At 39.5% G+C, this 26,823-nt stretch overlaps 1 protein-coding gene across 3 annotated transcripts in view; it reads left to right on the forward strand.

Moving 5' to 3' along the window:
* The first annotated feature begins 4,039 nt into the window (after positions 1-4,039).
* Positions 4,040-26,823, forward strand: part of LOC310725165 (eukaryotic translation initiation factor 4 gamma 3-like) — a 250,262-nt gene continuing 227,478 nt past the window's right edge. For all 3 annotated transcript variants that reach the window (XM_083539841.1, XM_083539840.1, XM_083539842.1), the window contains exons 1-4: positions 4,040-4,316; positions 4,580-4,705; positions 4,801-4,882; positions 4,998-5,096. In XM_083539841.1, coding sequence (XP_083395967.1) covers positions 4,183-4,316; positions 4,580-4,705; positions 4,801-4,882; positions 4,998-5,096 — 441 coding nt within the window. In that variant the 5' untranslated portion in view covers positions 4,040-4,182. The remainder of the gene's footprint in view (positions 4,317-4,579; positions 4,706-4,800; positions 4,883-4,997; positions 5,097-26,823) is intronic.

The following is a 26,823-nucleotide window of genomic DNA, read 5'->3' on the forward strand; positions in this document are numbered from 1 at the left end:
TCCAGTCATCCTTACAAAAAGCCTGCTTTTCTTGTAGGATGTTATGATCCTCACAGCTTACATGTTGGTCTTTAATTGAAACTGATACTGTTCTTATTAGTGTCGGCTGCAGGGATGTTCTACTATAATGATCAGGCCGTGTACAACCAGACTCCATTCCCAATGGTCCCTCCACTGCAGCAACATCCATCTACCAAGAGGAAGAGGAAAACGGTGCGTGTGCTTACTCTTTGTTTCAGTACTGGTTCATTTACTGAGTATATGAGCCTCAATTATTTTTTTATTTTTGACTCGTCTAGTCTGTGATTTAATTGCTACTGTCTCTGTTGTCTACAGATGAACAGCTTGAGAGTTATTCAGTAAAATCTGCTGCATTAGATGGCGCTGAAAAGTCTACCTCTTCAGCTGAGCCCGGTCCTGCACAAGCCGTCACACCAAAGCCAGATAAAACAGAGCCTGTGCACGTGCCCCCAGAGGTTCCAGCTTCTGCTCTATTCACCATCGATGAGCCGAAACAGACACAGCTCCTCGTCCTGACGACTCCCGATCGCTCAGAGAGGTGAGTTTAGGGATCGTCGCTGTCCCTGCACTGGATTTTAATTGGTCAAGATCTTTTACAATGTGACTAAATGAAACGTGTAGTCCAGCATTTTCCAACATGTTTTAATTAAGACGTATTGCAAATTGTTAAACTGTTGTGCATGTTAAACGGTGTTGACTACAAAAGTAGCCTGAAAGAACAAATCCGTACTTTTAGAAATAAGACCCGTACTTTTTAAATACGTTTTCTACAAATAAAAGAATTAAACATCTTTAAATTTCAATATGCAATATTATCTTTTGGTAATGGCGTATAAAAATCTCACATAATCCTTCCTTTTTCCCACAACTGCCCTTTGACTTTCATTGTAATCGAGTGATGAGTAACGTTTTCTGCTCGTCTCAATAAACTAGGAGGCATGTTAGCTCTTGGTTGTAGTTATTGCACATGGACTACAAATACTGTAGATATAAACTGAGGTGCCAACACTGGAGTATTTCTTTAAATAACTATATATAAAGATAGAAATGCTGTCGTTCACTTCGGTGAATGTGTGAAACCTACATTTACACTACAAATTCACAGTAATCCTGGTGTTTTATTATTAATTGGGTGTGTTTGTGTGTTAGGATAAGCCAGAGCTCGCTTTCCAGCAGTCTGACTTTGACCTTGAGCCAGTCTCAACCACAGTCGAGAATTCCAGTGTGTCTCCTGTGATTGTGGAGCATCTGGCTTCAGCAGAAACACCAGCAGATGAGATCGAAGCGCAGGAAGCAGAGCCGCCGAAGAACGAACCCGAGCCCAGCTCTGAGGATGAAATGCACAGTGAGACCTACTTCTTCTGACTCGCACACTTCATCATGTTTTTCACTACTTTTCATGTCTGCTTTTGCTCGTTCCTTTCTCAGAGCCAGAGATGGAGAATAAGAGGATACAATATAGTAGAAACTTTCTTTTGAGCATCCAGTTCATGCCTGATTGTGTGCAGAAGCCAGAGGGGCTTCCACCCATACCTGATGTGGTGCTACACAAGGTAAGCCTCCTGACATGTGGGCTTTATTTGAACTTTAAAACCAAATAAGGAATATTGTTTCACAGATCATTGCTTCACTCTCTGCTTTTACAGTGTAACCAAAATAAGTTGCCACCGGACCCACAGGGGCTCAGCTCCAGAGACTCAAATATCTCAAATATTCCAGCAGGAATAAAAATATAATCAAAATCTACTGAATTTGCAAATGAAGCTTCAAGTGGATAATCTGTTATCAGGCTTAAACCTGTCCTTCTGTAACATTTCTATGGTATCTTCATGTGTAATATTTGTATTTTTTAATTGCACAGATTTTTAGTTTTTATGATGATTGACTTTTCCAGGCCAGTAATCGTGAGGGGCTTCAGGACGAGCTGGAGGAGGCGAAAAACAAAGCTCGCAGAAAAACCAAGGGTAACGTCAAGTTCATCGGGGAGCTGTTTAAGTTGCGGATGTTGCCCAAGTCCATCATTTATAACTGCGTGGTAAAACTGCTGAAACAAAATGACTAGGAAAGTCTCGAGTGCCTCTCTATTCTCCTCACGACCGCCAGCAACGAGATGGACTTGAAGAAGGCCAAGGTAAACAACCAAAGACGCCATTGTAGAGCATTTTCATTGCACAGGTTAACAGAGCACTTGCTTATAATTTATAGACCAATACAAAGAGGCTTGGAGAAATTGCTAGAGCTCTATTACATAAATAGTGTGCTTCCTGTTGTTTAATATTCAAACAGCTGTTCCAAGTGTAACCGATGAAATGTTTATGAAAAGCCAGTGAACATCTGCTTTTAACAACTTGTCACGTCTGAGAGCTGTAAATATCTTCTATTAAACATGTTTCCTAAAGTACTTCTATTGGAACTATTGGAACAGTAGAATAGGTATTGGAGCACGACTGCTGAATTGTTGCCTAATTTTATTCCTCCTTCAGGTACAAATGGATATGTACTTTAAAAAGATGGAAGGAATTGTGAAGGGAAAAAACCTCATCACGTGTTCACTTTATGCTCCATGATGTCATTGACCTGCGCCTGGTCAGTGAACTTGTTTGTTTGCCTACTAGATGTGCATTCGTGCTTATATTTAACAGTAGTACATAATGAAATGAAAAGAAAACAGTGAATGACGTGTCCGATTCCTCGTTTCAGCACAACTGGGTATCACGGAGAGTTGTAGAAGGACCGAAGATCATTGAAAATATCCACATGGATGCCAAATTTGAGGAGCAGGAGGAGCAAAGAAAAGTTCAAGAAAAGCTACGATCCATGGGCATGAATAGGCGAGGTTATAGAGGGCATATGTGTTCTAGACTAATCCTTTTTACAGCTTAGTCCCCTTTCTTTTCACAGCACTTAACCAATGCACTGCAACTTTTTGTTGTTATTTCTTGTTTCTTCTACAGTATTTCCAAGTCATGAGACCATGAACACTGTGAGCATGAACATTACAATAGACCCCAACAAGATCCCTAAAATCAACAAGGTACTGACTTTACATGTGCAGAAACATGCTTTTCAAATGCAAGCTTGAACTATTTCAGTCAGCATTTAAAGCTTGAGATGTAGATGAACTCAAACCTGCTGGTGAAACGATTTACGTAGTTGAAAAGTATTAACCTTTAAGAGTTGCCTGAACTAAGCGTTAGAAATCCCCCAAATGTTTGTGGATTTAGAGCTATAGGAGAGCTGCTTCATTCCTCTTTTAATAAAAAACTTTTGAAACATTTTTCGTTTTCTTTGGCCTGGATCTTCTCCTCAGCCCTCGCTGTTTTCTTCTCCCGTTCTTCCATTTTTCATTCTGCAGCGTCTTCTGTGTTACCTGTTCAGAGTTTAGCGGGTGCATCAGTAAGAATGGTCCGTGTGGAAACGCGGTGCTCTGTGTGTAGTTAAATAGACTAAGCCAAGTTATTTGCCTCGATGCTTTTTTGTATTTGAATTACTCGAGTTACACAATTCACACAATTTAAGTAATGTTATGGAATTCTACTTCAAAACTGGCAATCTGTTAAAGTACACGTTTTTCTACCAGGTTTATAAGAAGCATTGTTATTTAAACTGAATTGTGTTTGTGTGTAGATACCAGCAGATGATAAGATTTATTTGGGACCGAATTTTGGGGGACGACGGCTGAACTGGAAGAACGGCTGCAATGGAGAAACTAGCGCTAGAGCCACATCCGGAGCATCAGGTGAGTCTGTAGTGAATGTAGTCTGTGTCCTTTTTCAGCTCTCTCCTGTGTTCATGTTGTGAAAATATTCAAAGCAGGTTGTGATTGTAGGTGTTGTTGTTGAAACTTAATTCAGTTTAATGCATCAGCATTTTTAGTCATGACACATCATGTCTCTTGTGTTTCAGTAAAACTCGACACAGTGCCAGACTCGACTACAAACAAGCCTGCGCTATCAGAGGAGGAAATGGAGAAACGCTCTAAATCCATTATCGAGGAGTTTCTACACATAAATGATTACAAAGTAATGATCTCATGCAGTGTCTTATGATCACATTTAGTTGAATACACATCGGTTATTATCGTGTTACTGCGTCACATAATCGTGGTGGGTTCGTGTGCAGGAGGCCTTGCATTGCGTGGAGGAACTGGACCAGGGCGGGATGCTGTACGTTTTTGTTCTGGTGGGTGTGGAGACCACGCTGGAGCGAAACCAGATCACACGTGACCACATGGGTCATCTGTTCCATCAGCTGCTGCAGGCTGGGATCCTCTCCACATCTCAGTTTTTTAAAGGGTGAGTGACATTCCTGCACCACACAGCTCCGTCTCCCACTGGCGCCAGAGACACTACTGTCTGCGTCATGAGATGTCCACAGCTTGATGACATATTTACACCCAATGGGGTTATTGTTAGCATTATTATGAATACGCTTGCGTTTACATTTGGTCATTTTTTAGAGAATTTTATGAGAATCAGAATCCTTTATTAAGACTTTTGTCTGTGTTTTCTTTTTGCTCTCTTTTCCCCCATTTTCTTACCGATCCTTGTTTACACAGGTTCTCAGAAACCCTCGAGATAGCAGATGATATGGCGATTGACATTCCTTATGTATGGCAGTACATAGCGGAGCTCGTTAATCCTGTGCTTCGGGAAGGAGGAATCTCTTTGAGAGAATTATTCATGTATTTACAGTTACATTTGAGACTATACATATACATTTTTTGCTGGAAAGGAAGTTGGTGTTTGTTTTTAATTGTTGATTTCTTGTGAATTCCAGTGAATTTAGCAAACCACTACTTCCTGTGGAAAGAGCAGGCATATTATTTGCAGAAATATTGAACCTTCTCTGCAAACAAATGGTGAGCTGTGAGATCTTCTATAGAATATGACTGAAAAAAGGAAAGTATTTTGTCATACTAGTTGAAAAAGGTTATTTTTTGTTCAAGTCATTGCTGTGTTTTTTCTTCACTTTAGAGCCAAAAGGAAGTGGAGGCCTTATGGAGGGACTCTAAACTGAGCTGGGCTGATTTTCTTCCTGAAACCGTGGATGGGAACAACTTCATTACTGAGCAGGTGAGCTGTTGGCTGCACACTAGATTTAGACTCCACTGGAAGATCTGGACCAAACAGGATCCAGTGGGCAGTAGATTTTCTACTACTTGAGTAATAATAATAGAAGAGCTGAGTAAAAGTGACAGCATAGTTATTTTATGAAATCATTTCGCTTGAAAATTGTTTTGAAATACTATTGTTTATGTCTGATCTAATCGCTTGACTCGGCATATTTTTGGCTGGTTGTTACAGAGGGCTTTTAAAAATGTGACGAACTTCTGAGGAGGAACATCAGCACCACACGAGAGGTTAGAGGTCACCCAACCTGTAATTAATCCTGGAGGAATTAAGTGTGATTAGAGAGATAGCGATTTAAATGTATTGATGCAGCTGTGTGTGTGTGTGTGTGTGTGTGTGTGTGTGTGTGTGTGTGTGTGTGTGTGTGTGTGTGTGTGTGTGTGTGTGTGTACTAAAAAATGTATTTAATTTGTTTGTTGTGTGAATTGCCAATTTATTATTATTTATTTTCATATTTTATTTATGTTATTTATATTTAAACATATTTACTGTAAATTCGTATTAAAGATAAAGTAAGTGCAGATTGTTGTTAGTTATTTATCTTTTTGGGTGGCAGCGGGATGGGGGCAGGTCATGACGTGGAAGACACGTCATGACCTGTAGTAGAAAATTGTAAACTGTTGTAGAAACTAGTAGAAACCAAGCCCCGGTCGAGGACGTCTCCCCCGCCACCACCACCGGCCTTCGAGATCTCGACCGAGAACCGCTTCGCCCCTCTCCGCCAGACGGAATGCCATACTGTGATTCTTGGAGATTCCATCGTCCGGCATGTCCGCGCTACCGGAGACAAAGGTAAGGTGCACACTCGCTGTTTTCCTGGTGCTCATGTTCTGGATGTCGCTGCGCAGGTACCCGCGATCCTGAACGAGAACTTCGGAGCGGTTGTTCTTCATGCCGGAACGAACGACACCCGGCTGAGGCAAACGGAGATCTTAAAGAGGGATTTCAGGATCCTGGTGGAGACGGTACGCAGCACATCACCCACAACGAGGATCATAGTGTCAGGACCTCTTCCCACTTACCAGCGAGGGGCTGAGAAGTTTAGTAGACTCTTTGCACTAAATGAATGGTTACAGTCATGGTGTCGAAAGCACAAACTTCTCTTTATTAATAACTGGAACTGTTTCTGGAAGCGTCCGAGGTTCTTCCGCCCTGATGGCCTGCACCCCAGCAGTGTTGGAGCAGCAGTGCTATCAGATAACATCTCTAGGATACTTCACACCATCTGACTGGTAAGACATCAGGAAATTTACGTCTATGAGAACATTTATACAACAAACCAAATAGTTACAAGTTCACACACAGCCCAGTTTATAGAAACCGTATCTATTCCTCATGTAGTAAAACCAAGAATTAAATACACAAGATCCAGAAATAATCTTATTGCAGTTAAAACTGAAAAATGCCAGATAAACAAACACCAAAAAGTTCTAAAGTTTGGTCTTTTTAACATCAGATCACTTGCACCCAAAGCACTGATTGTAAATGAGATGATCACAGAGAATAATCTCTCAGCACTCTGTCTCACTGAGACCTGGATTAAACCAGGTGATTATATGGGTCTAAACGAGTCGACACCGTCAGGATATGTTTATAAGCATGAGCCCCGTCAGACTGGTCGTGGGGGAGGTGTAGCAACCATTTATAGTGCTTCTCTTAATGTTAGTCAGAGATTAGGATTCAGTTTTAAATCATTTGAAGTGCTCGTTCTTAAAATTGTACTTTCAGACATGCATAGAAAACTCGCTCTGGTCACCGTGTACAGACCCCCAGGACCCTACGCTGATTTTCTTCAAGAGTTTGCTTGTTTTCTTTCAGACCTCTTGATCAATTTTGATAAAGTGCTGCTTGTAGGAGATTTTAATATTCATGTAGATGATGTAAACGATGCTCTAGGATTATCATTTGTCGACTTATTAAACTCTTTTGGGGTTAAACAAAACGTCACCAGACCAACTCACTGTTTTAACCACACACTAGACTTAATAATATCCCACGGAGCAGACGTCACTGATAGAGATATTTTACCTCAGAATGATGACATCACAGACCATTACCTCATACTGTACACACTACCGGTAGAGCAGATTAGCCGTGTTTCACCACGTTATCGACTTGGTAGGACTATTGTTTAGACCACTAAGGACAGATTCATAAATAACCTGCCTGATTTATCTCAATTTCTCACTAAACCCATAACTGCTAATAATCTTGATGAAATGACTAACAACATAGACCTTATCCTCACTAGCACATTAGACACTGTTGCCCCCATCCGGTTAAAAAAGTTTAGAGAACAGGCACCTGCACCTTGGTATAATAGTCATACGCATGCTCTCAAGAGAACAGCACGTAATCTGGAGAGAAAATGGAGGAAAACTAAATTGGAGGTATTTAGAATTGCGTATAAAGACAGTATGCTCAGCTACAGACAGGCGCTAAAAGCTGCTAGAGCTGAACACCTGAGCAAACTCATAAAAAACAACAAAAACAATCACAGGTTTCTTTTCAGTACAGTAGCTAAATTAACTACAAATCATGGATCTGAAAAATGTGTTCCATCACAGTTTAATAGTGAGGACTTAATGAATTTCTTCACTGAAAAAATTTATAACATTAGAAAAACAATTGTGGAGGTCCAACCTCTGACAGCATCTCCTGACACAATCTCACCTACAACTTCACAACTACACTGTTTTACATGTACAGGACAGGAAGAGCTGTATGATGCTTTTACCAAAGCTAAATCAACAACATGTCAGTTAGATCCCATTCCAACTCATCTATTGAAGGAAGTGTTACATACAGCTGGTGAGCCTCTTCTCAATATTATTAACTCCTCACTATCTTTAGGTCACGTCCATAAATCCCTCAAGTTAGCAGTTATTAAGCCCCTCATTAAGAAACCTCATTTTGATCCAAATATGGTATTGAATTGTTCCACCTGCTTTACTCCACTCCTACTGCTGTAGTGCCCTCTACCTCCACCCCCACCATTATACAGCCTGCACTTTTATGTAATTTAAAAAGACTTTTATATGTCATTATCATATAATCATATTATCATATAATGACATATGAAGGGGGATTTCAGCGGTGTCTGAGGTAAGATTCAAACCGGCATCATTCACATCAGAGATTCTCCCTGGGAAGCAGATAAAAAGGCAGTTTGCTAAAACCATAACAAATGTCCATCATCTTTCCATTTCCTTTCATTTTCTTCCATTTTTCTATTTTTTCTTTCTCCTTTTTCTCTTGTCCCTCCTTCCCCTTTTTTTCCCCTATTTCCCACCCCTTAACAGACTATTGATCTCCAGCTTCACACAGCTCACATCCTCAACTCTCAGTCTCACACTGCCCTCTAGCGGCACTATCAGGACGTGCTTTATGCTCCATTCTGTACTAATGTGACTTCTGTTTGTGTTTTAATGCAGTGATTCTCAATCTTTTTCTGCCATTTACCACTTCAGAGGGGTGGATTTTTAAACCCACCTGTCCTCCGTCACCTCAAAAAAGGATAATGAAATTCTTTAAGTTTAAAAAATGTCGAATTTATTGAACTATCCAATTCTAAATGAACATTAGCATCAAAAACAAAAATAGAGAAAATAAAGGTGTAGTTGTGTTATCTCTTGGACTTTCTGTCACTTTGCAGTCTGTTCAAAATAGAGCAAATTCATTTCATAAATCTTTTTAAAACGGGGTTGTAGACTTGATACTGTCACTTTCAAGTCATGTTCAATATTGAGCTGAGATCTGTATTTAGTTTTCAGTGTAGCAACATCTGAAAAGTCTCAGAGATGAGATGTGGCAAAAGGAACAGGATAAAACAGTTATATTTTCTTTAAGGCTGAATTTTTGGTTTAAGCTCCCACCATCTACCTTTTTTGTCTGCTTGTGCTGAATTACATGCTTGTTTTTTTTGTGGTCAATGTCACAAATAAATGAAGAACAAATAAATAAATAAATCCTGCCGTTCATTGCGCCCCACCTGTCATATCTTTGAGAACCACTGAGCTAGGCTAATTAGCCGGCTAAATAATCTTAGCTTCAATAGTTTTCATCGTCGGTCTAAATATTCTGCATTTAGTGCGCTATAAATAAACTATAAGTGTCTTAATAACGAATGTATTTGTCTTTTGATCAACTTTTAGTAAAATTTTCTAAGAAACTAGCCAACACAAAAACAGCACTAGCAAACACGGCTAGCATGAGGCTAATGATGATGTCTCCTACACCATTAGCCGAAATGTCCATTTCTGCTCACTGCAACATTTCTGGAAATATTATCGCTTTTTTAATCTTAATTTTTTTTGTCAAATTTAGACTCAATACATTTGTCCACACAGTGTAGATCAGGCGCAGGATGTAGAATCACTGAAAGCATTTTAAATGGGATTCATTGGTCTGTTTTGTGTACATGCAGGATTCAGAACCATTTTTAAGCATTTTAAATGGAATTCATTGGTCCCTTACGAGGGAAATATCAAGGTCCGTGACGTCGGAGTGACGTGGGGCCGCCTTCCCGTGGGCTCACCACCTGCAGGAGGGACCGTAAGGGTCGGTGCTGTGAGGATTGGGCAGCAGTCGAAGGCGGGGGCCTGCTTAGACTGCTGCCCCCGCGACCCGAATTACGGATAAGCGGGAGAAAATTAATGAATGAATGAATGAATGGTCTGTTTTGTGTACATGCAGGATTCAGGACCATTTTTATTTTTATCTTATTGATATTTGAAGTTAGTTTTGTATTAAAATAATATTTCTATAGTGTTTGCGATTTAAGTGTCTGTGATTCATGTGTCCAACTGGTCATGTGACCAGAGTGATACTGCAAAAACGTTTCTATGACGTCATCATCAAAATTCTAGTATCTCCTTGACAACCATCAAACAAACACACAGAAGCAATAAAAGCAGCAGCAGCGACTGATAAACATTATAACTATTCATCTACTACTGACTATTAGGTACCTGATAAGTAGCTTTGCTATATATATAGTTATTCTGAATATTTTTTAGACTGTTTTGTGCTTTTTGTTAACTTAATTTTTGTACTGAGAAATGTAGAAATGCAAGATCTTTTAAACCTGTATGTTTTACAATCTTTTAACATTTCAGAGTAGAAACTGATTGTAGTTCACTCATACTGATGTTTTTCTGTTTAAGACTGTAGGTTTGGTGTTTATTCTCTTGTTTATAACTGACAGTTTGTTTGTTTGTTTGTTGTTTTTTTTAGATAAAAATGAATTCGAGTATTTCAACACTGTATGTTGGTGATCTGCACCATGAAGTGACAGAAAACATGCTAATGGAGAAATTCAGCTCTGTGGGCCACGTTCACTCCATCCGGATCTGCAGGAACTGGAACACCGGCGTTTCACTCAGTTACGCCTACGTCAACTTTTACCAGCGAGCCGATGGTAATGAAATCCTCATTAAACCCTGATACACTATTTCTGCATCTACACCAGTTTATTGTCTACTTAATACTCCAGGAGTAATTTCTGTATTATTTTACTACTTTATTATGTGAATATGGTCAGGTTTTGTGCCTTAAATAAAATTTGAGAGTGTTTTCTCCTCACCCATCTTTCCCCAGTCTTTTTTACTGAAATGAATGACCTGTAATGAATTTTGTTTCCTCAGCTGAGCGAGCGTTGGCAACACTTAATTGTGAGCTCCTTATGGGGAACCCTATGAGAGTCATGTGGTCTCAGAGGGATTCCACCATGAGGAAAAGCGGCATCGGAAACCTGTTCATCAAGAACTTGGACCTGGAGAAGATTGACAGCATGGCCCTTTTTGACCTGTTCTCAGTCTTTGGGAAGATTCTGTCATGCAGGGTTTGTGCTTTAAACTGTTTGGATCTGAATAACATCTGTATAGCATGATTAGCATGTTTTCTACTAAAGTCCTGTATTAGATCTGTTTGATATGAATTGTGTGTTGACATGACGTGTCTCTCCTGAAGGTTGTCCGTTACAAGACGGGGACAAAAGGATATGGATACGTCCAATTTGAGTCTCCAGAGGCGGCGAATTTGGCAAAAGAGAAACTCAATGGCAAACTTCTTAACGGCCATAAAGTGTAAGCTATTAATATAAAGTGTGGGTTTGGTCATATGAGGGGATTTCAGTCAGCATCAGGGGTAATTTTTCTGGTGTCGGCATAAAGACTAACAGCAGTGTTTAAGAGCAGTGTCTCTGTTGTGTTACAGCTCCATCCAACACTTTAAGTCTCGTAAGGAGCGCGAGACTGAGAAGAACCACCACACCCAGGTCTTCATTAACAAGCAGAAGACCTTACTGAGACCAGAACACCAGGATAACCCTGTCCATCATAACGTGCAAAGGATGAAGAATGTGCAGGTGAAGACTGTACCCTAAACATCTACCACCCCATGCTGTCCCCATTAAAATGATTTGATGCTGAAGTTCAATATTGCAGTTAAATGGGTTACTGGCTGAAAAGGTTAAAGATCCTCCTCTAGCTGGTTCCCTCAAGAGCTTTCTGCTAGCAGTGATGATGATCTGATAAAACAAAATGGAATGAAGTGTTTACAGCTGTGTGTGTCTTTGTGTTACAGACTCAGAATATGACTCCCTTCACACCAAGCCAGAAGGGAGAGCGAAATAAAGAAAATGCCCCAGCAGTAAACACAGTTCCTGCTGTAGAAGAGCGCACAACTGTGGATGAGAAACCAGCTCTACCTCAAGTTCCAGCTGTAGAACAGAGTCCAGCTCTACCTCAAGTTCCAGCTGTAGAACAGAGTCCAGCTCTACCTCAAGTTCCAGCTGAAGAACAGAGTCCAGCTCTACCTCAAGTTCCAGCTGAAGAACAGAGTCCAGCTCCACCTCATGTTCCAGCTGTAGAACAGAGTCCAGCTCCATCTCATGTTCCAGCTGTACAACAGAGTCCAACTCCATCTCATGTTCCAGCTGTAGAACAGAGTCCAGCTCCATCTCATGTTCCAGCTGTAGAACAGAGTCCAACTCCACCTCATGTTCCAGCTGTAGAACAGAGTCCAGCTCCATCTCATGTTCCAGCTGTACAACAGAGTCCAACTCCATCTCATGTTCCAGTTGTAGAACAGAGTCCAGCTTCATCTCATGTTCCAGCTGTAGAACAGAGTCCAACTCCACCTCATGTTCCAGCTGTAGAACAGAGTCCAGCTCCATCTCATGTTCCAGCTGTAGAACAAAGTCCAGCTCCATCTCATGTTCCAGCTGTAGAACAGAGTCCAGCTCCATCTCATGTTCCAGCTGTAGAACAAAGTCCAGCTCCACCTCATGTTCCAGCTGTAGAACAAAGTCCAGCTCCACCTCATGTTCCAGCTGTAGAACAGAGTCCAGCTTCATCTAATGTTCCAGCTGTAGAACAAAGTCCAGCTTCACCTCATGTTCCAGCTGTAGAACAGAGTCCAGCTCCACCTCATGTTCCAGCTGTAGAACAAAGTCCAGCTTCATTTCATGTTCCAGCTGTAGAACAAAGTCCAGCTCCACCTCATGTTCCAGCTGTAGAACAAAGTCCAGCTCCACCTCATGTTCCAGCTGTAGAACAGAGTCCAGCTTCATCTAATGTTCCAGCTGTAGAACAAAGTCCAGCTCCACCTCATGTTCCAGCTGTAGAACAGAGTCCAGCTCCACCTCATGTTCCAGCTCTAGAACAGAGTCCAGCTTCATCTCATGTTCCAGATGTGCAGGATGTATCCATGGCTGCAGCACCCCAGAAGCGCTTAACCATTTACATGTTGGAGTCTGCAGATTTTGAAATGCAGATCCAGATGGCACGTAAGTGTTACACTCACATACACACACACACACACACACACACACACACACACACACACACACACACACACACACAAGCAGTTTCAGTAACTCACTCTCTCTCTCTCTCTCTCTCTCTCTCTCTCTCTCTCTCTCTCTCTCTCTCTCTCTCTCTCTCTCTCTCTCTCTCCCTCTCTCTCTGCAGATGATCACCTGTTGCCTCTGGTAGAGAAAATCCACCCGGCTGAAGCGAATAAAATTTCATGGATGCTGATTGGGAGTGAAAACAACTTTGAAATCATGAACATGATTTCTGATCCTGATCTTCTGCAAACAAAAGTGAGCAAACACACACACACACACACACACACACACACACACACACACACACACACACACACACTAATATTATATTTAGGAATGATTTGTAATAAGTGGTTGTAGTAACGAGTGTATTATTATGTTAAATAATATTATATTAATATGATGATTAAGTTTTGGTCATGTGGTAACAAAACCCCACCCACAAATTCCTCATTCACATCTATTCATAATCACACACATCACTCCTCTATTCACTCTTTATATGCACGTGACACACGTGTGATAGAAGTGTATATGTGTGTGTTTGTGTGCAGGTGGATGAAATGAACATGATCCTAAAAACAGGAAAAGCAGGAGTCAAGTCGGTGAGTATCCTCACACACACACACACACACACACACACACACACACACACACACACACACACACACACACATGATGTGTAGACTAAAACTCCTCTGCATTTTTTTTTTCAGGAAACAAAGATGCTCTTTGGCACAAAGAAAAAGAGGAAGAACAAGAAGAAAAACATATATTTATAATAATAATAATAATAATAATTAAAAAAAATATGATATTAATATTGCACGTTATTATATTTTTTATGTTTATATACTTCTTTATTTATTATTATATTATTTAGGAAAATAAATAAAAACAATCCACAATGTAAATGTTTTCGAGTGTTTTGAATCGTGATTATTATACATTTTATAAGAACTTTAAGAGGAACTTGTCAAGTGATTGTGATACACATGCATGAAAGAAGAACATTTTAATAAATATTTTCCTGAAACCAGCAACAAATCAACATCACACTTTTAAACCTTCATTCATACATATTTATAAAATCAAAGCTTTAAATGTATCAATATTTTTAAAACTACAAAAGCTCTTTTTTAGCCAGTGACATACAGTGCAGTATTATAGCCTGATGATTTTCATTTCTTTCATAGAGATTTTATACAAATAGTTTGTAATTCTTCTTTCTAATTTTATTCTGCATGTGTGGGTGTTTCCTCTATTTGTGCACCAGCTCTCATAACAGTTCCTACTGCTGTAACTGCATAATAAAGGCATTTAAAACACTATAAATATATAAAAAGTGTCTACGTCCAGCTGGTTCAGCATCTCCATCATGAATTCCACTGATGCTTCATTTGCTTTAGAGTCACGTGAGCTCCATCCACCAACACTACAGGGATGTGGAGCTCACTGCCACGTACCGTTTCATTTCACTAATTCTCCAGGGCAGACCCCCGAGTAGATGTCAGAGGGGTAGAATCAAATCTGCCCTTCCCAAGTGATGTTATTGGAGTAAACATGAATAAACCTCTACCTTTTCCCAAATCATCCCCTTAATCCTTTTTTGAAGGAAAGAATAGTATGTAGAAATAAAATCCACCCTCCTATAAAATCTACAGCTTTAAACCCAACTTGTAATCTCACTGAACTGAAGCATTGATTCACTTAAATCATAGTACATTTGTATCATTTGTAATGTATTATTAGTGCAGTTGCAGCTAAATGTAGAGCTGCTACTAGATGAAAAGGATTAGAGGTGATGTAGGGCTTTTGTGTGTGTTTTCAGAAGAATCCAGACTCTGGTGAGGACTATGAGGTCTGTGCTGATGATCACTAAATTGACTGAAGATCACGTTCACGTTCTTAGTGGTTTTTGATGAGGAACATAATCAGGATCCCCACTCTGTTCAGATTGAGTTTATAATTGTTTACATCATAAACATATAAAGTTCATATATATATATATATATAAATAAATAATTAGAATAATAATAATGATGATGATGATAATGGGTTCAGCAGGTTCACAGAATAATTCATGAGTCACTGTTCTATGTACAATAAAACATTTTATTTTCAATGACTGAAAATGCTACAAATATGTAAAACGATAAAGTATAATTGATGCAAACACACAAAGGTACAAATACAAATACAAAACAATAGATACAAATAGCAGTAAATCCACAAAAGTAAAATCATAACACAACTATATAATATTAGCACAAATATTTATAAACAGTAAAATGATATCAAGTCTCTGAGTGGCTTAAAATACCGGAAATAAATAATTAGAGGAGCAGAACTGGAATAAACAGCAGGTGTGGCTGCAGATGAAGGACTGGATGCAGATGAAGGACTGGATGCAGATGAAGGACTGGATGCAGATGAAGGACCGGATGCAGATGAAGGACTGGATGCAGATGAAGGACTGGATGAAGATGAATCACTGGCTGAAGACACATATTGTATATTATTAACTTAAGAATAATAATGATGATGATAATGACATATGAAGGTCTTTTTCAATGACATGAATCTGCATTGGTACATTTACATTAGGTTTGGCTGCTGAATCTTTGCTGGAGGATCCAGCAAACTGTGACTTTGTAAACTGTGTGCTGAAAATGTAAAGATCTGATTTCCCTTTTGAAGAAAACACAAAATCTAACATTCACACATTAATATGTTTAATCCACAATCATCTCTGTACACTAGTGAGAGTCTGAGGGCAGAAGTGAAGTGATATGAAGATCATGAGCTCTTCTACAGCTTACTGGTAAGTGTGCCATTACTGCCACCTAGCGGATAATTAACAAATAAACTCTCAAATACAGGTAGATTCACACCTGTATTGTATTGTATTATATTGTATTGTATTGTATTGTATGTTGTATCCTCAAAGAAACACAAACAAATAGAAGACAGTAAAAGAAAAAGGGGGAAAAGAAAATTACTGTAAATTGGTTTTCAAAGAACATGTAGGAATTTGAAGCAGAAGGCAGAACAAGAAAAACACAGGTAGGAACCGAACCTCAGACCCCACTGTAATGTAGAACACAGACACACTGTATGACATTAAATCAGTTCACATTTATTAACAACATCCCGACTTCCCAAGCCATGGCATAATCACACCAGACTCTTTCTCCAAATAATTATAGAGGATCCTCACATACACAAAGCTTCTGTGTCTAAACTGCAATTTCTTGGGGCATCTGATATCAGAACAATGTAAAACTTAAAAGAAAAAAAAGGCAGGCAAAATATCCCTGTGCCCAAGACCAAGGAACAGCTCATGTATTTCCTAGGAATGTGGTTGCAGGAATTTTCAAGACTGGAAACTTCCCATATGAATTATCAGGAATTTTTCGGTATTAACAGGAATGAATGGAAATACAGTTGGAATTTACAAAATTGCAAGTTATCCTATAACAGGGAACTTAAATGTAGTTAAAAAATAACTTGCTTGATAATCAACCAGATTGAATGCAGTTTCAGTTGAATTTCTACCTGCACATTCATCAATCACATGCACACAGCACACTTACTGCAGGGCTCCTGAGACCGTACCCCTACATGCACTGTGTTTTCTTCATGTAAACAATGAGTCACGCCTCAAAAAAGGGTAAAAACCACTGCCTTATGGGTAATAAAAGACCAATAATCAGGATCTCAGGTCTACATTCCTTACTATTGAAGTAAACAGGACCAATACAGAACAGTTCATCAGACAAGAAGTCACTTATAGTTACTCAAGTACAGTAACAAAGTACATTTACTCAAACACTTTACATCACACACACACACACACACACACACACACACACACACACACACACACACACACACACACACACACACACACACACACACACACGTGCTCAGCTCTGCTCGGTGTCTTTCTCCTTTTTCTCCTCATCACCAGTCACTAAAACAGAGCACACTGATTAGTCCCATCAGCCACAGATCTGCTTCTCACCGCTCGTTTCCCCCCGGCTCCACCCTCCATTCACCAACCGCCACTCGTGCACGCACCCGCTGCTCCATCCAGCAGTAGTGTTCAGGTGTTGTGAGGTGAATCCAGTGTTAACCCTGTCAGAATGACTGCTGAAAGATCATCCACTTTCTTGTGCCAATCCATGTGATTAATTATAAAGTACAGATGTTTAAGTGAATCAGGTTCTGCCCCACATTAACTGTCAGCTATATTGCTTTCAGAGCTCAAAATGAACAAAGCACTAAAGCTGCAAGAAAATACCTCAACTTCAGTTTCTGTCAAATTCCTTTTCTTTAAGGACATCAAACATCACTGACTTTACTAAAGTGGATTTCAAGAAAAAAAATACCATTATTGAATGCTCTCTGTGATGAAGAGACATTAGACATGATTAAAATTCAAAATCTTTATTTATTTAAATAAAATAAAAAAATGAAGATGGTGAAACAACATACACACTAAAGTACATGAAACGTTCGTATTTCACCATCTTCCTCTTTTCCTGAATCATTTTCCATTTCTTCAAGTTGCTTCAACAGATCCTCGAAGCTGTCAACATCAAAGGCTGGTACAGAATCCAGGATCTCAGTGCTGTTGTGGGGGTCTTCAGTATGATTCTGGGCTCCAGACTGGTTAAAAAAGCCATATTCCTCATTTAACATGGAGAAGATGTCGTTGTTGATCAAAGTGATTTCCTCCTCGTCCTCGAGCTGAACCTCACTGCTTGTACACTCAGAACCATAGCAGGTGCTGTAAACAGAAGTGCACAATTTTAGCTGCATATTAAAGTAAATGAGTGGCGATTATGGCGATTATTTAAGATGCAGAGTAAAACTTCATTTGCATGTCATTCTTCTGAAACTGTTCCAATGCAGTTTACTAACTCACTTGGTCTGGCAGAAAGTCGACTCAGAAACAGAAGGGAAAAGAGGAGGATCAAAGCAGAAGTCTTTAGGAGACAGCAGTTCTTGGTGGCTAAGGCCGGGGAACTGATCACTAACTTCAGGCACGAGGTCATGGACTGGTACTTCTTCTGGCATGTTCATGACTATGTGGTGGTTTGGTTGATGATCAGGTCTCCTCTGTGAGTCACTACTCTGCACACTGCCTTTTCTCCTTCCCTTCTTTGGAAGCGGTTTATAAACCCAATCTACATGATAGAAAAGAAGAATATAAAGAGTAAGAAGCAACATAAAAACAATAAAAGTGTCAGAATTGATGTGTTTGTTTTGTTATTTTGTCATTTGTCTATAAAGAAAGTTCACCTACCAGGAAACAACTGTTCGTGTTCCTGTTTAAGCCTCCATGATTCAGTGTAGTAGGGTTTCTTCTGTTCTTCATTCAGTTTGTTCCACTGGATCCCAAGCTGCATGCTGATCTCTGCAGAGCTGCTATTTGGATTGGCCTTGGAAAAGATGGGCCGTTGTTTCCTCGCCCAAACCATGTAGGCATTCATTGGCCTTCTGATGTTGCCTTTTTTATCTCTGCACTTGGCAACGTTAAATTTATCTACAAAATAAAAGCTGTTACCCGTCTTATTATCTGTCATTATTTCTCCTTCTTTTTTCTGAAAGTCGCTCTTTCTGGCTGAAAAATCTTTTTTGGTGTCTTGGAAAGCGGATTGTTCAAAACATTGACGCTTATCACTAAAAACAATTAAAAACATTTCAGATGTTTGTTTGCGCTTCATTGCTGTGGTCAGTAAATGTTTGTGTTGAACAGCAGCACAACAAAGTTGTCATGACAATAAAAGCGAGTTGAGGGCGCTATCAGAGATACCAACGTCACAAAAGAGGCGGGGCTTCAATGATTCAAATGCAGACGCGGAAGCTGAAAACGGGTGGTGTTAAGACAAGCGAAGTGGTGTGTGATTGTAAACCCTACACTAGTTCCTGTAGCGCTCCTGTGTTTAGACACAGTTGGGTATTAAAATATTTATAATTATATTATTTAATAGAAAACACGTGTTTGCAGTTTGGAATGTGATTTTGATAAAAAATTTGTGGGGTTTAATTTGAGGTGTAATTAGTTTGTACTGCATGTGGTGACCTGTTGTTGTGTTATACTTAAAGTGACCATTAGGGGGAGTAGAAGTGCATGGAAAATAGAGAATGAGAGAACACGTGATTAGCGCGTGTCAGATGTGTGTTATGAGCTATTAGAAAATATATCATTCATTTATGCTACCTGGCCTCGCTTCCTTCTGTTTCCTGACAACACTGCACTTTTAACAAGACTTTATTTAATTTCCCTTAGATTATTCATTATACTTACCTTCTCTGAACACAAACAGATGTTTTACTTAAACACATGGTAGTATTTATAGTCTCTTGTCATTCTTCAATCATAATTATCGACTTAAGATGTTTGTAAGCAAGAAATTATCATAAGGATAAAATAATCTGGTAAATTAATCACAAGGTAAATTAACTTTAATACATATTTTTTATTGAATACATTCAAGTCCAAAAATGTATTTAAAAAAGAAAAAACATTAATGAACGATGTGATTGATTTTGATCTGCTGCCAGTCTTTTTACAAGCACTTAGTGTTTTCTCAACTGGTCCACGACTACACCATAATATGTATGGGATTTTTATATTGGTATTAAAATAAGAAACTAAACTCCTATAAAATCATCTCAGCAGTAATAAAATCAAGATTTGGTGATTTCTGTAAAAAGTTTGGTGTGGAATGGACGTCTCTGTTCACCTGTGTACAGCAGCACATGGGGAGGACAACAAATAATGACAAGAAACAAAAAAGTGACAAACTTCATTTGGATTTGACTTTTTCTCCATCACCCTTATAGCTGACATGCAATCATTATACACACACAATGAATGTAACACTGATTTGAGGTGATCCATGAAAAAAAAAACACTTTCTATTAGTCAGTTCTATAAATGTTAGTTTTAAGACTAACGAGGCATAAAAACAATTCAAATGTTTACACGTGAGATTCGTAACACCACTTCCACAAATACAAAGTGCCCTAGTGAGACATTTGATCAGTTATCAGCAAAAACAACTTCCTCCTTTCTGCTAAATCTTGATATTCAAATCCTTGTTTAGTCAATTATTCCCTGGTTCTCCTACAGCTGATGTTCTACTGTATACACAACACATCATCTACAGGAATCTTTGATATCCCCAGTACTGAGGTGAAATACTGAACAGGAACGAATGAGATGAGACTTTAAACTGTTGCTCAGAGACGAGTCCATAACATCTTCTCTTCATCTTCTTCCTCTTAATCTCTTAATCTTTTTCCTTCTCCTCCTGATCCCCTGGTGTTGGACAGAAATCCCTCTGTAACCTATAACATAAAGCTGTTCAAACACTATGTGCTCTGTATTCATCTCTATGTGAGGCTCATGACTGGTAGGAGACGAGCTGCTTGGAGGAGACCGAGTCCTCACAGGGGACGAGCTGCTTGGAGGAGACCGAGTCCTCACAGGGGACGAGCTGCTTGGAGGAGACCGAGTCCTCACAGGGGACGAGCTGCTTGGAGGAGACCGAGTCCTCACAGGGGACGAGACTGATGCTGTATCCTGTCTCCGTCTTCCTGTGTCTGAAGAGACAAACACACAGTGAGACGCGTCTCGTAAAAGGAATCTATAATCAATATTACCTTCACCACCAGCTTGTGTGTTTAAACCTGAATAAATCCTCTATTAAACCATTAAAAACATTTTAACAAGTTATCACAATTTATATTTGAGTAAATATTTGAACACTTTGTCTTTTCCTAACACTGTTTATCAGTTCATTTCTGCTGAACTGAAGCCATTTTTCTTTCCTCTCAGTTTAACAGCAGTTACTGAAGCACACAGAGGAACAACTCAGTCATACACTACACAGATTTTTAGTGAACTATAAGTAAAATTATGTACTAATGTAACTTATGTTATCTTATTAAATATAGTTTTATTCATCTTTTAGTCAAAAAGTAGAGGTTTCTAATAAAATGAACACAAAAGCAGCGCTAGCAAACCCGGCTAGCATGAGGCTAATGATGATGTCTCCTACACCATTAGCCGAAAGGTCCATTTCTGCTCACTGCAACATTTATGGAAATATTATCACTCTTTATCATCATTCTTTATTTATTTTAGACAAATGTATCCACTTTTTCCTGCAAGTCTGTGATCTTTATGCTAATGATCAGGAGTGAACACAAAATGAGGAACATCGCTTTTCCCCTCTTCACTCCGGTACCGATGATTAATAATAATTATAATTATAATAAATGATAAATTCTGTGTTTTAAAGAGAATAAAATCCATAAAGCTCAGAAACTCACTCTTCCAGGGGTCATACAGTTCGCTTCATCCCGGCAGAGGGTCTTCATCCTCCACCTGGTACACGCCATCTCTCGGAGCTACAGGAGGAAAATCCAAGTGATGCTGAGGAAAGAAAAGTCCAAACAAATAATATCAAATATATAATATAAAATATCTCATATAATACAAATCAAAAGTAATATTTCAGAGTTGAATCCCAGTGAAAACGCAACTGATCCGAAGCTGCTGCTTTTCAGCTGATACACAGTGTGTGGTCAAAAGTATTTGGACACTTGTCTACCATTTCGTAGATTTAAATGGAGAGCTATCCAGGATAATGCTAGTAAATTATGGCGTGCCACAAGGGTCAGTTCTGGGACCCCTGCTTTTTACAATATACATGCTTCCATTAGGAAATATTATTAGAAGGCATGGAATTAGCTTCCATTGTTATGCTGATGATACCCAGCTATATATTTCATCCAAACCAGGCGATACAGCTCAATTAGCTCGCATAACTGAGTGTGTTGAAGAAATAAGAGATTGGATGACCCATAACTTTCTGCTATTAAATCCTGATAAAACGGAGATTTTGCTCATCGGCCCAAAAAATAGTACACAGAAGCTCCAGCATCTCAGCCTGCATTTAGACGGTTGTTCTGTAACTACTAGTTCAACGGTAAAAGACCTGGGAGTTATTTTAGACAGCAACTTATCTTTTAAAAATCACATCAATCAAGTTACAAAAACAGCCTTCTTTCACCTTAGAAATATTTCTAAGCTAAGAAATATGTTATCTATATCTGATGCAGAGAAGCTCGTCCATGCGTTTATGACCTCTAGAATAGACTACTGTAATGCATTACTAGGTGGATGTCCTGCATCATTAATAAACAAGCTTCAGTTAGTTCAGAATGCCGCAGCAAGAGTTCTTACTAGGTCAAGAAAATACGATCATATAACCCCAATCTTATCGTCCCTACATTGGCTTCCTATTAAGTTTCGAATAGACTACAAACTACTGCTACTCACTTATAAAGCACTAAATGGTTTGGCTCCCATGTATCTATCCAGTCTCTTAACACGCTACAATCCGTCACGCTCCCTGAGATCTCAAAACTCTGGGCTTCTAGTAGTTCCTAGAATAGCAAAGTCCACTAAAGGCGGTAGAGCATTTTCACATTTAGCTCCTAAACTCTGGAATAGTCTTCCTGACAGTGTTCGGGGTTCAGATACACTCTCCCAGTTTAAGTGTAGATTAAAAACATATCTTTTTAGCAAAGCCTACACATAACACACATCACGCACATCACATCACAACCTTGTGCTCCAGAACATCTGATCACATGCACATTATCAACTTGTGCTGTTAATATCATGAACAGCAGCTACGCTAATTCCTCTCCACTGCTTCTCTTTCTCTCCCCATCCCGAGGCTTCCTGAGGTTTGGCCAGCTCCAGTCACGTCCCACCTCGTGAAGATTATGGACCTATGGATGATCATGGAGAAGTAGATGCCGAGTGTTTAAAGGCCCTGGCATGGAGAAGCTGATGCTGGATCTATGATGATCACAAATTGTTCTGTATTGTTGAAAGATTTATGACCAAACTTTTGATGTCACCCATATGAGGATGGGTTCCCCTTTGAGTCTGGTTCCTCTCAAGGTTTCTTCCTCATATCATCTAAGGGAGTTTTTCCTTGCCACTGTCGCCACGGCTGCTCATCAGGGACAAACGCACACCATTCACCTTCACTGTTGTTTTCTGTAAAGCTGCTTTGAGACAATGTCTGTTGTGAAAAGCGCTATACAAATAAACTTGACTTGACTTGACTTGACTTGTCTTTTCCAGCCAGATGTGGTTCATAAATTCACATATTTTACATGCACTTTAATGCACCATACAGCTAATTAACATGCAAACTGTGAAAACACTTCATAGAAACAGAATGTAGACTCACTGAAAGCATTTTAAATGGGATTTAAATACCCGCTACAGAGGAAAGCAGGAGCTTTTCTGTAGCTATTATTGCTTTTATGTTCATGGCACAGGACCAAATATCAGTTTATCTTTCCATAATGAGCTGGAAAGAAAACATAAATGCTGCGGTGCCAATGGAAGATTAAGGAGAGAAAGAGTCTCCAGGGACCGTGATGATTTCTTGGCCTGGATGATGACTGGCTAATAAGCTGATTTAGATTCCTACAGCTGTGCTCCTGAATCTATGTGCTGAATTGGGTTCAGTACTACAGAGGGCAACACACCAGAACCATGCCATCCCCGTCCAAATACAGGTCCTCACCACTCTGGGGTTAATGACAACAGGTTGTTTCTAGTAAGAAATGGCAGACAGGGAAATATTTTATATAAATATTATATAAATATTATATATAATCAACTTTTTTACAAAGACCTTATTTAAATATAATATAATTCTATTAAATCTCATGCTATAGGTCTGGTATCTGCCCCTGAGTGTCATAATGCCTGTCATTTTGGATGTTATTATTAAGGTGGGTAGTCGATACATAAGGTTTCCCTTCACTGTGGCACACTGACCTGCTTCAGCACATGATTCCTTTATCCTGACACATAGCAGTGTAGGGAACAGACTACAGGCAGCTGCAGGACGTGATGACTGGCTTCTTGGTGAATTTAACAACATGTAGAAATTGTAAACATTGTCCTGATGTAGTCTATAATATGACAGGTGACAGAGGCTTCACCCCTCAAATGTTTCTCACCTCCTGAAATGCAGATGTGGAGCTCTGGATGTCTCAACTGGCAGATTTCTATACCACCCGGAAAAAGTGTGTAAGATTATCAGGGTGTGTGGTGTTTTGCACAATGTGGCACTGAGGACCAGTTTCCCTCTCCCTCCTGACCTTCCTCCCCCTCAGCATTATGACCCCGAGCCACAGCCCCCTGCCCCACAAGAGGGATATCAACAAGATGCAATAATCCATGAGGAGGTCATACGGCGTTTGAAAGGAACTTTTGTCACATTTTTCCAAAAGTTTATCATGTGGACTTTAATTATTTAGTTTAAAAGCTTCCTCCAGTTGAGAAACACTGATTTAGAATCAGGATTTAAATGATGTCGAACACTTCAATAAACAGATTACACTAAATAGATTTCATATTTTAGATTTTTATTGATTTTATTAATTATTATTGGACATGGAGAGGTTTAGCTTTCAGTTCCTGTCCTTGATGTCCAGACTCACTTGCCTTTTTTTCTCTCTTTTTTCTTTTTTTTTACTGGAATGGGCGATAGCCGTCTGATCCAGTGCGGCAGGGGAGCAGATATAGAACTGTGAGACTTCAGTGCAGACCACACCTCATCGTGAAACCTCAAACCAGCACCGTGACGTCTCGATGAGAATACCATTGAGTCTGTTCTGATTGTGTGACATTTGCGACAAAGGAGAGGACGACAATTCCAATCACGACGTTTTGCTGGTTCAGTTGTCCATAGAACATAGCCACAGAAGGTGATGGTGTAGTACGTTACAAAGGTGCTTTGCATGATGAAGTCCGTGAAGAGAAAACTGTGAGTGCTCGGAGCACCCAGCGAGCTGGCAGGAACTTCAAACGATTGGGCAAGGGTAATAACCCTACGCACATGAAAGATACGGGTGATCAGCTGAAGTCCTGCAGGAAGATCATAGACAGAGTTCTGGATGGAATCTAGCCACATTCCATCTGGAGAGAACATTTCAGCGTGGAGCAAAAAGTCGATCACCGGTCTGAACGGGTCCGCATCAGTTTCCCAAACGAATTCGTCCTTTTCTGGAGGAAACCTGAACCATTTACGGGGTAAATGATGGCACCGTTTACCTAAAGGACAGGTGGGCTGCTCCAGGCACCACAGGCGGTGCTTTAGAAGAACAAGGAAAAAACAAGCATCGCAGGTAGCTCTAGAGGTGTCAAAGTTGAAGCGATAGCCCTCAGCACATGCTTCGATGTGCGCACACGTGCCTTGATGCAGACGCATATCTTGCAGAAGCCTCCTTTGTTCACCAGCTGCCATGTTCCTGCACACAGCATAAAATACACACAACAACAACATGATTTATATACGATATTATCAAAGAATCAGAATTGAAGCGTAGAAAGGGTTTAGTGCTTTTAGTTATAAGGAAACGTTTGTTACAGTCATTTTTTCTCATCGACTAGGGCCATAATCCCTCCATCCAAATCCACATAGATGTTTTGATCCATATCTGTGGAGATGTTTTCTGAAGAAGACTCTTCACCCTGTAATTTTATACACTGGGAGCTGTACGTATTGTCTAAACAATGGCAAGGAATTCCACAACAGATAAAACATGCCACGGCTGCAGGGATTATTAAAATTGTAGTCCCAGTCTGACCCTATTCTACTCTATTTATTAGTATATTATGTTAATTATACTTGGAGTAAACAGTAACTGTAAAGTAAACAGTTGTAAACTGTGTGCTGAAAATGTAAAGATCTGATTTCCCTTTTGAAGAAAACACAAAATCTAACATTCACACATTAATATGTTTAATCCACAATCATCTCTGTACACTAGTGAGAGTCTGAGGGCAGAAGTGAAGTGATATGAAGATCATGAGCTCTTCTACAGCTTACTGGTAAGTGTGCCATTACTGCCACCTAGCGGATAATTAACAAATAAACTCTCAAATACAGGTAGATTCACACCTGTATTGTATTGTATTATATTGTATTGTATTGTATTGTATTGTATTGTATGTTGTATCCTCAAAGAAACACAAACAAATAGAAGACAGTAAAAGAAAAAGGGGGAAAAGAAAATTACTGTAAATTGGTTTTCAAAGAACATGTAGGAATTTGAAGCAGAAGGCAGAACAAGAAAAACACAGGTAGGAACCGAACCTCAGACCCCACTGTAATGTAGAACACAGACACACTGTATGACATTAAATCAGTTCACATTTATTAACAACATCCCGACTTCCCAAGCCATGGCATAATCACACCAGACTCTTTCTCCAAATAATTATAGAGGATCCTCACATACACAAAGCTTCTGTGTCTAAACTGCAATTTCTTGGGGCATCTGATATCAGAACAATGTAAAACTTAAAAGAAAAAAAAGGCAGGCAAAATATCCCTGTGTCCAAGACCAAGGAACAGCTCATGTATTTCCTAGGAATGTGGTTGCAGGAATTTTCAAGACTGGAAACTTCCCATATGAATTATCAGGAATATTTCGGTATTAACAGGAATGAATGGAAATACAGTTGGAATTTACAAAATTGCAAGTTATCCTATAACAGGGAACTTAAATGTAGTTAAAAAATAACTTGCTTGATAAATCAACCAGATTGAATGCAGTTTCAGTTGAATTTCTACCTGCACATTCATCAATCACATGCACACAGCACACTTACTGCAGGGCTCCTGAGGCCGTACCCCTACATGCACTGTGTTTTCTTCATGTAAACAATGAGTCACGCCTCAAAAAAGGGTAAAA

This window comes from Silurus aristotelis (genome assembly GCF_946808225.1).
Source record: "Silurus aristotelis genome assembly, chromosome: 1".
In the NCBI taxonomy this organism is placed as follows: domain Eukaryota; kingdom Metazoa; phylum Chordata; class Actinopteri; order Siluriformes; family Siluridae; genus Silurus; species Silurus aristotelis.